We start from the raw sequence: 16,826 nt of genomic DNA, 5'->3' as shown, positions 1-16,826 counted from the left end.
GCGGGGCCCGGCGCTCCCCAGCGTGGATTTACACATCCCGGCCTCCCTGCCTTCGGCACTTCGCTCCACAGGCTCCTTCCGAGCGCTCCTCGTGTGAAAATGTTCTCTCTGAACTGCTTCTGTTGTGCTCCCCTGATGGGCAGCAGTCCATCTGTGATTGCTCGAGTTCCCATGATTAACTGGGTTATTCACAATCCCATGCCCTGGGAGATTCCAGTGCCTTCCCGTGGTCTTTCTTGGTAAACTCTGAAAGACCAGCACGGCCAGCTCTTCTTCAGAGTTTATATCTGCTCTCCATGTCCTCCACCATTTCCATGTCTGGTGTTCATTTATCACTTTTCCAATACCCTTTGCGAGGTTGCAAATAGGTCAGGTGTCAGTTATGCCACACCTCCACCCATCTCCATAAATTAATCCAGATCCTGGGGGGATGCAAGCGGAATAGGAACTTGGTTTATTTCTTTAAATACAACCTTGCATTGTGTTGCCAGAACTCGTCTCTTCCCAGCCTCTCGCCGTATCTCCCAAGACTTCCTTGCTGCTGCCGCTGCCAAATGCTGTGCGGACGCTGCCCGTGTCCTTATTTCCCTCCTTGACCCCTCCTCCCCTCCCCTCCAAGCCTTTTCTTGGCTTATACCTTGTGCATTGTGCTTCTCTGTGATTTCTACGATCGTCCTTGTCCTTTGCTTTTCTGGCCTTAATCCTGCCCGTAAGGATCCTGACGAGTCACCAGCCTGATCCACAGCAGCCCCGCGCTGTCCCGACGCCGACTCCCGACGTTATTTAATCGTCCACGTTGTAGGATTGCCCCCCTCTCCCTTCCCAAATCTTTCCCTTCTCTTCACAGAGGCGTTTCAGGCCAAAGTAAACACAAGTGGCACCAGGGCTGACCCCGCAGCACCCTCCTGCTTTATCTCCCCTCCTCTTCCCGAGCCCGAGCGCTGGCAAAGCCCTGGCTTGGTCACACGCTTCCCAGCGCTGCAAATCCCCCTCCTGCAGAATTAAATATCAGATACTTTCCTGAAATACAGATACAGTAAACTCTGGCCATTGTTTCTGCCTTATCTACCGAATCAATAATGTAGAGAAAGAATTCAAGGACGTTTTTCAGACAGAGCCTTCCTTTTTTTAGGCCGCGGTGACGTCCGCACCTTTAAATGGTTCCATAATATTCACTGCCTTTCAAATACACAGAAGAATTGATATCAGGCCTTTGTATCCGCAGTTCTTCAGATCCTTCCTTGCCTTTTATTAAAATATGGGAACGATAATCTCCGTGCCTTTGGTTTCCTGATTTGGGTAAGCTGCCACAGAGCTGTGTCAGGCTTTCCTGTTTCCCTTTCTGTCCCTCTGCTTTGGAGCATTAATTCGCTGGATCTGATCCTGAGTCAGTTTGGTTGTTTCTTGTCAATATGAAGCAATAGTAAATCCTCTGGTTTCTAGTACAATAGGAAAATACATGTTTACCAAGAAAAAGTTGCTGTGGAATAAGTATTTTATTCTCAGAGCCGTTAAGCTGCCTTTCCTTGTAAAATGGAGTTTTAAATGAAAATACAGACGTAGGGGAAAAATAATAAAATGATAAAAATAAATTCTTGGATGAGTATTGTGCGTGTTACAGAACACAAGGAGGAGCTGGTCAGAGGAGCTCAGGAGTGCAGACTGTGCCTGAGCTGCATTAGAAAACTTCTTTGCATGCAGAAGATTCGCAGTTATTCAGTGTTAAGTATCACAGGGTGCTCAACAAGTTCATCTTTTCATCTCCTCACAGGCTTATTGGAAATAACAGAAAAATCTATTTACCACAATAAAGGCAGAGGGGGACATCAGAAGTGGCTGCAGTTCCGTCTGCTGTGTTAGATCTCAATAAGTGGTAAAGGGAAACAGTTGTTGAGGAGAGAATCTGCCTGGCAAATACCAGGCTTTTTATAAAGATTTAAAGTAAAGAATCACAACAGGCAGGAGAGTTCATTGAAATTATTGATGCTTGTTATTGGGCTGAAAAATGGGCTTTAAATTATATTCAGTACAAATGCAGCAGGAACAGTCTTTTGAAACTTCTTCTATGGGACCTGTACACAGGAGACCTGGGTTCCCTTTTTAGGTACTTACTAGTTTTACATTAAAATATTAATTTATATTTATAGCTCTGAGTGTGAGAGTTTTATTGGAACAAATCTTAAAGCTTCTTTCCTCATCTCCCCTTTTAGATTGATGCATTGGGTAAACGAAGCAAAGAAGCAGAGGCAGCCTTCTTGAATGTTTATAAGAGATTAATTGATGTTCCAGGTAAGCAAATTACTCCCTTACTCTGAGAAATTATTGGTTCATGTTTGTGTGAATGCTACTGGGCATTTTTCCTACTTTTGATAAGGTAAATATGGGCAATGGTTTTGTTCTGGAACTGAAAGACTCCTGTATTTTTTCTAATGGAGAGAACTGTAACTGTGGCACATTGCAGGACTTCTCATTGCATCTACATGTAAATGTTTGTATGAATCAATTTATATTATGATACTGTGTGATCCTCAGTATTTTGTTTGTTAGAGGGTTCAGACAATTCTAACAGAAAAAAAGCATCTCGACGCTTCACCAAGAAACAGCAATATTTGTACTTTTAAAGGAGAGAGAAAACTTTTCATGCCTTCCAAAAAAAACAAAAGAAAAAGCCTTACTGAAAAGTAAATCACTACCAAATTTCAGTTCTGTGCAGTGTAAGTGTGATCATAAATTTTATTCAAAGCCCTTTATTGTATGTGTTTTCAACTTCCCTTTTGTTTGGCATCCAGACTTTCTTTGTTTGGCATTTGGTTTCAGTTCATTTCTTTCTACATTTTGGGAGCTTTTCTTGTTGTTGTTTTCCCCAGTGGTAAATAAATAACTGCCTGGGCAGATTTTTCTTTTTGCAGCTGTACCCACAGCAGAGAGGGAGTGAGGAGCCCAGGTCTCCACTGCCACATCTTGGCCTGACTGAGCAGTGGGCACATGACTCTCTGTGTCATTTTACAGTTTAATAAAGCATTAACATTATATATATATATAATATTCAAAATACCTCAGGAGGGGTTTTGATGTGTAATTAATACTTTTCAATACTTTTAACGCTTCCTAGTACTCTGAGCTTTACTGGTTTTACCATTTAAGGAGCTCATTTCATGCATGCTTCAAATAAAAATTAATTTTTTAATGTTTTAGTTTAATGATTAACTGGTTGAAAGGTCAGTGTTTTCAGATGCTCAGTCTGAGTTAAAAAATGCAATTTTTCATGCTTCCTCATTGATAGTTGAGCAATGCCCAGTGGCCAGTCCCTCTGTAGGGATGCAGGGAGTCACCACACTCTTCCTGGGCCACAACTGCCTCAGAAATGCTGTTTTTAGGTCGGTCAGCTGTGGTCTGTGAGTTTTTATTTCCTGCTCAGAGTCTCAGTAGCGTTCTGCTGAACGCAGCACAGCTCCCTTTGGCCAGGGCTCGTGCCACGGGAGGAGTGGATAACTCAGAGAGGGTCCCGACCATCACGGGCACTTTGCCTGGCACGAGCAGCGTGGGCCTGGCATGGGCACCCACGGCTCTGGCTTGGAAGGAATCCCCTCCATGAGAACATTCCCAACAAATCTGCAGCCTGGGAGTCCAGCAGTGAGCGTTGGGGAGAGGCACTGCAGCCCCTCCATCTCTGCGCTCACACTCGCTGCAGTTTCCTGCCATAATTTGGGAGCTGTGAGTAGGTTTGAGTTGGAACAGTCTGGCTTTTTTCACGACTGAGAAGTGGTGTCAAACAAGAGCTGTGTGGGATCCTTCGTGTGCTCTTGTGCAGAAGCTTCTTTCTGAAGCCTGGCAAGATCACAGGTGCTGGGATCTGAGCAGGGGATCACACCAAGCCTTGAGGAGAAGGTAGGAATTGTATCCCACCCATGCTGTTCAAGTAGTGAGGGACTTTGTCAGGACTTCCTTGTAGGAGAAAGGATTTTCTCTTTTCCTTCACTTGCAGGAGCAAAATTTACAGCCCTGCTCCCACACCCCACAGCCTCTCTCTTGCCCCTCCGTCCCCTGCGCGTGCCTTATGTCACCCGTCACAGAAATATCTCTTTGATATTCTTAATACACATAAAAACTTCAGCCCAGCTGAGTCGGGAGTGCAGTGGAGTCTGTGGGATGAGAAATATCTCCAGGTTTTAGGCCCATGATCTTACCTGGAGGTCTGAGGTAAAAGTAAATTCCAAGTTCTCCAGGAGAAGTGCAGCCTGTCTCCTGTAGCTGTGTGCAGGCATAACAAATACTCACAGTGTACAACACACACTGTGAGGAGAAGGAAAGCAGCCATTAGGAATGTATGGCGCTGGTCTTTGTCACTCTGCTCCGTTGTGTTGCTCTTTTTTTTCCCCCTCTCTCATCCTGTGTAGTTGGGTATCCATGGAGGGCTGGGCAGCGTCCATGGAGGGTTGGGTGGGTATCCATGGAGAGCTCTCCTTTATAAACAGCCATCAGTATTCATTTATCACACGTGCTGCTTTGCCTCCGTGTGGCTTTACATATCTTTTGACCTGTTCATTTGGTATTTCAAATATTTAGGTACACTTTTAGCTCCCCAATGCTGCTGTGTTTTCTTTTCGGTGTGAGAAGGGAGCGATGATGTTTGGGGGAAGCTATGCCTGGAATGCTGCAGAGTGGTTATTTAGCATTAAGCATCGCTGTTACATGACAAGGGTGCAATTTTATCAGACTTTCAATATCCTTTATAGGACCATATAATAATTGCAGCTGAAGTCTAATTCCCAGCAGCCAATTTTATGGTTCTTGAGGAAAGCGTGTATTTCTCTCCTCAGTAATAATGTGCACACTTTATATAATTAAAAAGGGCTTCTATTTTAATTTTAGTATAAAATGATCTGTATTGAAACTCCAGCTACAGTGCTTTATGGATTCAGCAAAGTTTAATGATTTTCTTTCCTGACCTGACTGGAGTTTTTCACTCAGACTCACCAGTAAGGAATTTGTGGGAAGGATGGTATTTTACTTGTAAATTTTCCTATGTACATCAGGGGGTTTCTCTTTAAAAGATAAAACAGACCTTTTATATATCTCTCTCCAGCTTTATGATGGTGGTAAAATAGCATTATCATTACTCCGTGCTGCAAAATTTATCCTTCCTAAAGGAAAGTACATGTCAAGGAAAACATTTTGGTTTATGTACATTTATACAGCTCATATCGTTCTGTCTTGCTTGAGACTGAATATTTTTAATTAATGGAATTAATTTTCTCATTTAATTGCCTTATTTTCAGTATGCAGTACAGAGCAAGGGAAAAGTGAATGCTGCCACATGAATTGCACTAATCAACAAGGTTGTCACAACTTACCTTTAAAAATAATGTGAATACATTTATTTTGAAGTAAAGGGAGGTTGGGTCTGTGTTTTGAGGAGCTTTCTTCCATCTGTTCAAGATCCCTTTGTCTCCAGTTTTATAAAATAAGTGTATTATGTTAACACCCGTGGCTTTTAGGGTCTTAATCTTGCAAGCACTTAAAGTGAAATTGGAGCCTTGTTGTGTGTTTGGAGGAGCGGTGTTGCCTTGCAGAAACACTACACTCAAAATTCTTTTTCTTTTTCCCTAAATCTTTAAAGGAAAAATAGTGAGCACTAAAAAGGCTAAAAAAAAAATAACTATTTTATTTTTTTTAAGCAAAACTTCAGCATAAGTTTCAAGTAAAAGTTAAAACCTGGAGACAGAGCGAATGCCAGGCGTCAGTGCCTGGATGAAGTGGTTAAATCGAAGTTTTCTTTCGGCAGTGGGTCACTGCAGTTACAGCCCAGTGCCACGGTGGATTTGCTCAGTATTTTGTCTCAGTATTGCTCCTGTGTAGGCAAGGAAGAAACAATTCCGCCTTTAAACACAAACTCTGCTCTCTGGACGTGGCACAATTAAACCCAGTTGGGTTCAGTCCACAGAATAGGAAAATACAGAGTTTTTTCAGCATGTGCACGTTGGAGAGCGAGGGGAGGTTAACGCAAACTGTTTGCTCGTGGTTTGGAGGGGCTGTGCCGCCTTCCAGGGCTGAGCCAGAAATGGGTTTCGTTTCTCCTTAATGGGAATTTTCTCATCAGGAAACAAAACGACTCTCGGGGTGGAAGAGGGGATGTGAGTGCGGTTTTATTGGAGACTCTTGCCGGGTGTGTGCTGTGATCAGATTTGGAGCTCTATAATGTCTGTGATGCGGGTTTTAGCTCAGAGGACCTGCTATCAAAGGGAAGTGTAACAAAAACCAGAGAAGGTAAAAATAAGATGGTTTTTTTTAATGCGCCCTGTCAAAACAATCAAAAGCAGTAACAGTGAAAGATGGCTGAAGTGGAAATTTTATCTTTCCCTTGCTCCTTGCCATCATAAATTGTACACCCAGCCGTGGGGGCTGTGTCTCACAGAGGGGTTTGCAGGAGGAGCAGGCTCCTTCCAAAGGAGTTTTCCACACACCGATCACTGCGTGTAGTATTTTAGTCTACACACGACCCCCGTTCAGCCTTGCAAATTCCAACTGCCCTTCTTATGGTGCTCTTTTTCCAAAGAATGCTTTAGCTGAGAAAACACAAAGTTCTTTTTGAATAAATGATCGGTAAAGCACTAAATGAGTGTGAGGGAATTACTTCTAAAGGCAGAAACGAAAATTAATTGCAGTGCTTGCAAATAATCAGCCATTTACCAGCCTTTGCCTTTTGATTATTTACAACTCACGGCCCTCTCCAGACTTGCACTGCTGTTTGGGCTACGAGAAAATTCAATTTAAAGTGTATTTGATCAATGTCCTGAAGTTAAAAGTGATACAAGAGAAAAACAAGTTTGATTTTGGTATTGGTTGGGTTTTTTTCCCCCCAGAAAAATTATCTGCTGCTTATGTTGGAGGTGATAAATGTGTATGAAGTTGTTGTGCTTTTGTATGTGCTGTGACTTGGGAAAGTGTTAATGTTAATGTAAGAAAGGTTAATGCCAGCCCTGGTAAGAAAGTCTGTATAATAAAGACATTTACAGACCCAGATAACTCATGGTGTGCTAAAATGTCAGCCTAGGTACCCCCAGCCTGTTCTGCCTGCAGGGAGAGCTGGGCAAATGTAAATTTAGGGGAGAATAAAGAGAGGCGAGGGAAACGAGGTTCACTCTGAGGGGCTGTGTTTGAGCACATCCCAAAGGAGAATACTGAAAAGAGTTTGAAAAAGTTAATACTTGGAGTGCTCTTGGCTGAGATAATGGTTAATTGGTTTGCAAAACTGTCTAAAGAGAAAGATCAGGTCGTAGTAAACCCCGAGTCCGTGGTACATCGAGGCTGAACAGCACAAACCATTTTTGAGAAATGTTTGGTATCGTTGCGGTGCGAAAAATTTTAGGCAGTTCCTCATTTGTTAATTATACATGTCAAAACTGTCGCCCCTTTCCCAATAAAATACGTTGAAATAAAACAAAGGACAGACCCATAAAATGAACACGTTTATGGTTTTGCTGCCCCAGACTGTACAAGGGAAATGAATATTCATAACAGGCACATTCATGTGCCTTTTCTCAACCTTAGAGGGAAAGGAAAACAATATTACAGTGAGTACTCTCAGGGGAAAAGAAGCAAAATGAACTTGCTCACAGACACAGAAGTGGCACAGACACCCCTCAAACGCAGCAGTTGGGTGTCTTTCTAAACACACTTGAAAATCTGATAAAATTAAGCAGAAAATTGAGCATAGTTAATACTTGAAAGATGAAAAGCCATAAACCCCTGTGGCTGCAGGCAGTGATTTAGCTGGTGAGTGGATCCCCTCTGAAGCCAAAATCCTTGATGCATCACCTGCGTGTTTAGAACAGGTAAAAAGAAGGAGTTGCACAAAGAGGAAAACCTGGAAGCAAAGTCTGTACTGTAAAAAATTATGGACTATAGAAATTTAGTGATTCTCCCCAAACTGTTCTGCAAATCTGCAAGGGGTGCCCGAGTGGGTGTGAGAGGGACAGTTTGAAGTCTCACTGCAGAGGGGAGATTTGAGCAGAGTTCTCAGAGGGGCAGAGCTGCTGCCTTTCATTTTCCAGAATATCCTGAACTGCCCGGGATGCTGCTCCAGCCTTGGCAGTCCAGTGCTGAGGAATGTACAAGTAGCTCGTAATCACTTCAGCCTCCTTCCCCGTGGGGCTGGAATTCTGAGCCGCAGTTTGGGATGTGTGGCTGTGTGCTGGGTCAGTGCATGCTGTCAGTGAGGCAGCACTGTCAGTGTTACACACCAATTTTCAGATGGAGCACAAACTCCTGGCCAGTTCCCATCTTTAGATCTCATTCACTTTATCCTTCTGTTTCGAAACCCATGCCAAAATAACTGAAAATAGTTCTGTTACCTGAATTACGTGGCTTGAAGTTGGGCTTGTCTGATCACCTACTTTTTTCTCTAGTTTTTCCCGTTGAATTAATAATTGGATAAATTCCTTTGTAAAAGCTGGAATAAATATTCAGAGGAAGAAATATCCCTAAAGCATTCACTTTAAAAAATTTATTGTGTGGTTGTCAAGCCCTATTTTACTTGGTAGGCTGGAGGCACGGAAGGAAGAGGTGAGGTGCAGATAAGGGGAAGGATGCAGGGAACAGGAGCAGGAAGAATGTGCGGTAGAAGGAGATATCCCAGCAGATATCCCAGCAGATATCCCTGCAGGAAGGGGCTGTGTTCACCTGCAGGGTGGCACCGCAGCCCTTCTGGAGATGTGGGTTCAGGGAGAGATTAAGACCAGCCCCAAGGCCCGAGACTGGAGCAAAAGGCAGAGCGTGCTGGGGATGGGCAGTACTGGACTTTCCCTTTCTCGGCTGCAGGAATGTGAACTGGAATTAGAATAAACCCCAGCTTTCGGAGGGTTTAGTGCTAAGTCTGTTCAGAAGCTTTTAGGAGAAAGAAGGGATGAATATAGCAGAAATGCTTTCAAACATACTAGAAGGCTCTTTTTTCTTTTATAATCTCAAAGTAGGAGAAATGAAACTTCAAGTACAAGCGTTTTTTTTTTTTTCTGTAACTGTCCTTTGCACTGAGCTCGTTGTGTGAGCAGAAATTCCAGTGTCCTGGGCCATTACTAGAACATTAACAATCAAATTGGAGCCTTTTCAGTTGCAGTGGCTTCTCTTGTAACTCATTAGGTTCTTTTTCAGCTGACATAGCGCCATCCAATACTGCCCTACCTATTATGCAAACCCCACGTTTAATATTAAAAACTTTTCTGAGGATTTACTTTGGTTACTCTTTTGAAAACAGAAGGAACTGCAGTGCAGTTTGTGCAGGAGTCGATCATTTACTCTGCCTTACATGATTTTTTTTTTTGATTCTAGGATAGTGATGCATCTTAATCTGGGGCATCTTTCTGCCAGTAACCATTCCCGAGCTGGGAGATAAATAAAGAATGTTTTAAAATAATAGCCCACAAGCTGTAAGGACTGCACTCTGGGAGGGATCCCGATTGTGGTCACATTGCCTGTACAGCATCCCGTGCTGTTTCATTTAACCCTGCAAGCTTTGGAGAACTTGTGCGGTGATTAATGGGGAGGAAAGGCGCCGGTCTGCTGCCACTCCCCCGGCCCCACGCAGGGGGGTCCCATCAGTCTGGCTTTGCTGCTTCCAGAGGTCGGCAGAATTTGGGATTCAGCTTTTTTTTAATTATTATTATTATTATTTTTTAAGGAAAATGAGAGTCCCTCACCCTCTTGTGGGCACTTTGAATTCTCCGGTACAGCCTGCACATAACGCTCTGACAGCCGGAGGGTGAGGAGAATGCTGTTAAAAAAGTGGGGAAAAAAATAAAAGGAAGACATAGATCCCAGTCCTGTGGGATGGGGGAGTAAGAAAATATGTATAATTGTTGATTGAAGGAAGAACCTTTTCATGGTTTTTATGAAGTGAGGGGTTGGAGAGATGATGAGCTTTGTTTCAAATGGAATTACGGCTATAACTCTTCTGTCCCTGGGCTACCAGAGTCATAGGGGAACGGGAGCAAAGCTATCATTTATTCCATGAAATCTTCGTCTCAGTCTCTCTAGGCTATTTCAATTTACCCCTGAAATTTCTGGGGAATAATTAATGAATTAATTAAGTATGCTGCGAGGTGTTTGAATATTCAAAAGCTACAATGTAATTATTATTTTTTTTCTAAAACACATTTTCAGGTTATTTTCAGACATGTAGTCTCCCACGAAAGCACTTGCTGCATCAGAAGCTCGTGGAGCTTCTCCCTGTCTATAATCCAGGGATCATTCTCCAGCAGGAACACTCCCTGCAAAAAGCAGCGTCGCATTTAGGAAGGGGAAAAAAACTTCCTTTCCTTCGTGACCTTTCTATTGTGACAGCGGGGCCGCACTCCTGGCTCTTTGAAAAAGTTAAATCACGTTAGTAAAGTTGTGTTTTAGGAGGATTATTATTTTTTTTTTCCCCTCCCTTATCGTTCCGTGTGGGCGTTTCTGGTGAGCGATCACCGAGAGCTTTGCTTACAGCGGGGTTTGGGCAACAGAAAATTCAGTCGCGTTGAAAGAGACGCGTTTGCCTTCCTTGAATTATTTTTAGATCCCAACCTTAGGAAACACATTTCCAGTGATATAAATTATTAATTGCCCCTGTAGTTCTGGCACTGTTTCATAACTTGCTTTCTTATCGTTTCCAGTGTTACAGGCCTGTAAATGAAGAGGGAGGAGGGGGGGTTATTAAAAGGCAAGTCCTTTGTTTTGGAAGAGGCTCCATGTTATGATACCAAAGGAGTGGATTCAGAGGAAGAGAGAAGAGGTTTAATTTAGATATTAGGAAAGAATTGTTCCCTGTGAGGGTGTTGAGGCCCTGGCACAGGGTGCCCACAGAAGCTGTGGCTGCCGCTGGATCCCTGTGGGTGTCCAAGGCCAGGCTGGACACGGCTTGGAACAACCTGAGCTAGTGGAAAATGTCCTTGCCCATGGCAGGGGGTGGAACGAGACGAGCTTTTTAAGGTCCCTTCCAACCCAAACCATTCTATGATTATGTGATTTCTCTGAGTGTATTTTGCGAGTAAGCCGAGAGCGACCCTCGGGCAGGGCAGAGCGGAGCGCTGGGCTCTCGTACAGCCCCTGGCCCATCCGTGGGAGTCGCCCCGCACGGAAAGACCCCGTTTGTGGTGTTTTTACAAGCGTGTGAGGAGCCTCCGGGCACCGCACCGGCACCCGCGGCCGCCGCCCGATCCGCCCGCGCTGCGATCCAGGCCGGGCTTTGCCGCTCTCCCCGCCGGGGCCGGCCGGGGGTCCCGGGGACTCCTCTGGGGTCCGGGCGGTCACTCCGGGGCTCCGGACAGCCTCTTTGGGGGTCCGGGCAGCACCTCCGGGGATCTGGACAGCCTCTTTGGGGGTCCCTGCGTTCCCTCCGGGGCTCCGGGCCGTTCCCCGGGCGGTTCCTCCGGGGTCCCGGTGCTCCCTCACGGCGAGGCTGTCGGGGCTCGTTCCTCGGGACTGCTCCCGCCGAGCTGCGTTCCGCAGCCCTGGGGTTAAATATATATATATATTTATATAAATATGTATGGGGAGAGAGGGTGATTTGGCCCCCCGCGCTGCAAATTGTACATTTAAACAATGACACGGTTTTTCCACTCCGTTTGGCAAACCCCGCCATCAGCCCCTCGGTGTTGCCTCGGGGGTCCTCAGCCCTCACGGCAGCAACGGCCACGGCCGAAGGGTTAAAGATAAACTTTCAACATTCCCCGTCCCACAGGAGCTCCTTTTCCATGAGCCGAGGTGGGCTTTTCCCCCCTCTCCTTAAATAACGAGGGTGGTCCCAGCATACTCTATATCGAGACAGCTTTTCATCAGTTGCTCATCAGCATGCTAATTGCTGTATGACTAATTATGCCCTGAATTCCAGTTGATTTTCTTAATGAGACAGCTGGGTTAATTATGTAATCGTATGATTACATTAGCCCAGAGTGCCCTGGCGAAAAGGAAGGCGGGCAGCAGTGGGATGTCACCGGGCGAGGGGCAGGGGGACAGCCGTGGTCACTTTGGCCGTAATGATGGGGAGAGCAACCCTGCGACAGCGCTGGGATGGGATTGTTGGCACAGAGCTGTGCCTTCCTCCAGCTCGCAGGATGAGGGGCTCGTCAACAATACTCACTTGGGAATTCAGGCAGTCATCGATGGCCTTTCGGTGTCTCAGGGATTGGGGCTGGGTTTGGGCTGAGAGATGTGAGGTGGGGGTTGGATTGTAGAGTCATGGAATGTCCTGGGCTGGAAGGGGCCCACGAGGATCATCAGTCCAACAATGCCACTCAAACGCTCCTGGAGCTCTGGCAGCCTTGGGGATGTGCCCATTTCCTGGGAGCCTGGGCAGTGCCCAGCACCCTCTGGGGGAACCTTTCCCGGATACCCAACCTAAACCTCCCCTGGCACAGCTCCAGCCGTTCCCTCCTGCTGTCCCTGGTCACAGAGAGCAGAGATCAGGGCTGCAGACTCCAGGGAGTCTCCCCTCAGTCTCCTCCAGCTGTTCCTTGTACAGCCCCTCCTGACCCTTCACCGTCTGCGTGTCCCTCCTTTGGACACTCTCTAAGTGCTTTAAATCTTCCTTACGTTGTGACACTCAAATCTGCACCCAGGATGGTGAGGGGCTGCCTCATGTAACGTGTAGTTCGGGCAAAATCAATCTCAGTGTTGCTTTTAAAATTGTTTGTGAAGAGTCAGTACTTTACACACCTAAACAGCACCGGGGGAAAGAAAAAGAAAAAAAGGGGGGGGGAAAAAAAAAAAAAGGTTCCCTTGCCCTGCTGTTGTAAAAAGATTCATCGTCAGGGCACGTGCGTGGTGTGAACAGCCTGAGAGGTGTTGCTGTGGCTGCTTCGCACCAGCTCGTTTGATGTGAAGTATTAACTGCTATAAAAATCACGTTTGCACCATTAATTGTTTTCATGTCTGTGTCCACTGGGGCATGTCCATCCTCCTCCTCTGTGGGGACAGAAGCTCCTCTGCGAGGGGACGGTGAGGTGCGTCCCGGCAGTGAGCAGGGGATGTGCCCGGAGCTCTGCGGGCTTGGAAACGCGGCAGTTTCTGTTTCTGCTGTGGGAGCGTGGAGGAAACCTCGTCAGGGATCGGATCCAGATGTGCTGGGCTCCCTGCAAGCACAGGATGCTGGGGGCTCTGCTGTGGGTATGGCGTGCAACAAGTGGATTAGGAAAAACCAGCGGAATAGGAAGCAAGAGGAAAAAAAATGCACTAAATTTAGCGTAAAAATAGACATCTCAATCTACTCTTGGGCAGTAATGAGCTTGCAAAATGCTTCTTCGAGTTCTGGATGTTCAGATCCCTTTTACTAATTTTCTCAATTTTTTAATTTATCTTCTGCCTAGCAGGGATTCTGGAATTTCACAAGAGAAAACTCAAAGCAAGGGAATAATGTGTGATGAGGTTTCCATATTTCAGTGTTCGGCGAGGTGATTTTTCTCTCTTACACATCACAAAAAGGGCATTTCCTTCGCTGCCTCTAAGCCAGGCCCAGTTGATTTTTTTTGAGCCGTGTATGCCTGTTGTTTGTGTAATGAATCGAAAGTTTTGGTCCATTGCTTGTTTAAAAATTCAGTGACCTCCTGCTAAATGACATGAAACATACTTTGCAAACCTGGTTAATATAAATAGGCATGCTTTTCCATGCATGCATGTGTTGGGAAAGGGAGAGTATTTTTATTTATTTTTAATCCGCTCCACTCAGGTAGGAAAAGAGCCATTGTGCCTGTAAAGTTTATACTTGTTTCAGGTTAATTGGTGATTATAAATACTCCAGAAATATCAGGTTTTTAGGTGTTTCAGGCTAAAAGACCATGTTGCAGCTTGCAATGAGAAATTATTTTTCTCTCTGCCTGAAGTGTCCTGGTTGGTCATTTTATTGTCATACAACAATTAGTTTTCTTTAATGCAGTTTATAAAAATTAGGTCTAAGAGGTGCTTCACCCGTGGGGTTTTTTAACATGTCCTCCAGCAGTATTTGGTGGCTGCAGGCCATTAGTCCTTCAAGTAGGCTCTAGTGAAGTTTGAAGTTTAATGCACAGAGACTCTTTTTTCCCTACATTTTGTTTGTTCTGCCACTGTTTTGCTACTTGAACATTAACCTTTAATAGAGCTAAATTAAATATACATGTCCTGATGAATAATTATGAGATTGCAAGCATTTTCATTTTGTACATGAAGCTTCTCAGGGATTGCAAATTTGACTAAAGGTTTCATCATTATTCACTTTATAATGCCCATGTTATTTTTGTCTTTTAATTCTTCACTGATTTCAATATAAAAAGCCCTGTGTATTAGGAGCAAAATACCTCTTATGCGTGTCCCAGCTTTTCACAACGGGCATGTTAAAATGAGGGGGGGGAAAAGTGAACCCACAATTTTGTCAAGTTCAGTTTCTTTCATCGTGGCACTTTATTTCATAGAAATGCCCACAGCTGAAGCTGAAGATCCCGGGCCCGATAGGATTTGTGGTTCCTGTTACAATTTAAGACGTGTCCAGAGCGAGACAATCCTGCTTTTCTTTGTGCTCAGCAGATGAAATGTCCCGGGCTGGCTCTTTGGGGGATGCTGAGCTGCAGGAGTGTGACAAAACGCTCCTTGCAGAGGAAGGTCAGGGACCTCCATGGGAGCAGGGGAATGTTGTGACAGCCCACACCGTAACAGGACCATCCATAAATACTGCAGAGCCTTCAGCTCGTGCTACTGCTGCCACTTCAGCTCTCTAATTCCTTACCTGTACCCCCCAGTCTCTGCCACAATAACATTTTAAGTTTGATTTATTATAAATATTTTAATACAGATAATAATAACGAAAAGTATTTGGCCTAAAAAGCATAAATGAAAAAGCTATGTAGTCATAAACTATGTATGTACAGAGAACAGATGACAAGCAACCTAGATTTTGTCTTTATGAACAGGGTAATGCCATAAGCTGTTGAAGAACCCGAGTTACAAAATGCAGCAGGCTGCTACTTCTGTCTCTGAGCTCAACATAACCCAGTGCTATTCTTTTATAAACTATGCAACAACGCTGGCATATTGAAAAACACACAGGCTCGTGCTTAATGTGTTAACAGAGGTACAATAGACTTATTATGTGTTTCCAGAGACTGGAACTGAGGGTGGTCTGAAAAATTAATGACTGTGGTGGTTGAAAATTAAGTGAACTCCCTAATATATACTGTTGTTGATCCACTGAGTTTGGTGTTTAGCATTCCTCAACAGGAGACTAAATCTTTGCAGCCATTTCACAAGAGATGCTGGCGCCCATAGCAGAAATATATTCAATAATCTTTTATAAGTCCATCACACTCCGGAGTTTTCCTATCCTGACTGGGAAGAAGTCCCAGAATAAAGCACACATGCACATGTCAGGTGTGTGCTGAGAGCTCTCTTTACCAGAAGGGGATGAACCTCAGAGAATTAATACTGTGAGGACATTTGATTAATAATGTAAGAAAAAGAGAGATCCGAACCCAAGGTTCATGGGATTGATTGCATCCACACAACGTTTCTGATTATTATTGATCTGTCAATTAGAAAAATACCACTCAGACCTCCATGGTCACAGAACCTGTCTGAGCTCTGCTGTGCAGGAGGGCACAGTTTGCTTCAGAAATTCACTCCTGCACAAGCAGAGGCCTGGGAGGGACAGTAGCTGTCAGTGAGCTGTGCAGTTTGATTGCTTTTTACCAAAAATTCTCATTTTGCAATAAAAAATGTGAAGCTTAAAACTCTCACATGCCTTTGTTATACGGCTGTCTGCACCCAGGAACACTCTCTTGGGGATTAGTGCCAGGGTGAAGAAGCCATCTCCAAATTTCAAGAATGCTTTGGGTTGGAAGGGACCTTAAAGCTCATCCCATTCCACCCCCTGCCCATGGGACACCTTCCACTATCCCAGGGTGCTCTAAGCCCTGTCCAACCTGGCCTTGGACACTTCCAGGGATCCAGGGGCAGCTACAACCTGGGCAAGTTGTGCTGGGACCTCCCCACTCACAGCCAAGATTTTTTTCCCAATATCCCATCTCTCCCAGCCCCCTGGCAGTGGGAAGCCGTTCCCCCCTGTCCTGTCACTCCAGGTCCTTGTCCCAAGTCCTTCTCCTGCTCTCTTGGAGCCCCTTTTAGGCACTGGAAGGGCTCTAAGGTCTCCCCAGAGCTTTTTCTTCTCCTGGCTGAACACCCCCAGCCCTCTCAGCCTGGCTCTGTATTTAAAGGGAACATAGAATGAAATATTCCTTGTTTTTTGAAGTTGCAGGATATGCAGTGTGAGGAATGTAGAGGTCTAATGACTCAAAGAAGGTTCCGGCTGGCTCCAAAATGGAGAAAAAAGGACACTTGTGCTCTGAACTGCTTGGGTCACAGAAGTGTTCCTGATGCATTTTATTTTACTGTTTCTTTTTCAGATCCGGTTCCAGCCTTGGATTTAGGGCAGCAGCTTCAGCTGAAGGTTCAACGCATGCACGATATTGAAACAGAAAACCAGAAACTTAGGGAAACTCTGGAGGAATACAATAAAGAATTCGCCGAGGTGAAAAATCAGGGTAGGTTGCGAGCGTATTATCAGCTTTTAATGCGCACTGAAATTTGAATTCAGTTTTATTTCTTAAAGGTAGAGGTGACAGCAGCATTGAAATTCAGTAGAGAAAGTGCAGTAGTCTGTTAGAGCCACTTCTGTATTTGTGCGTGGAGATGGGCTTTGGGCAGACCCTTTGGATTTCTTAAAAGTTTCATTTACTGTAGCACCAAGTCAGAGGATGGAGTTGTTATTCTGCTTATTTGGCTGTAGCCTTCAGCAGTGAAAATTACACCTGACTGACGTTATTTGTGAC

The 16,826-nt window shown here is 44.9% G+C and overlaps 1 protein-coding gene across 5 annotated transcripts in view; it reads left to right on the top strand.

Moving 5' to 3' along the window:
- The window catches only part of CUX1 (cut like homeobox 1), a 267,048-nt gene that overhangs the window by 114,134 nt on the left and 136,088 nt on the right, over window positions 1-16,826 (top strand). For all 5 annotated transcript variants that reach the window (XM_040082722.2, XM_040082720.2, XM_040082718.2 and 2 more), the window contains exons 4-5: window positions 2,211-2,289; window positions 16,401-16,538. In XM_040082722.2, the coding sequence (XP_039938656.1) occupies window positions 2,211-2,289; window positions 16,401-16,538 (217 nt within the window). The remainder of the gene's footprint in view (window positions 1-2,210; window positions 2,290-16,400; window positions 16,539-16,826) is intronic.

Source organism: Hirundo rustica, chromosome 19 (assembly GCF_015227805.2).
Source record: "Hirundo rustica isolate bHirRus1 chromosome 19, bHirRus1.pri.v3, whole genome shotgun sequence".
Classification (NCBI taxonomy): domain Eukaryota; kingdom Metazoa; phylum Chordata; class Aves; order Passeriformes; family Hirundinidae; genus Hirundo; species Hirundo rustica.
Note: the sequence above shows the minus strand (reverse complement) of the source record. Positions and strands in the feature narration are given on the sequence as shown.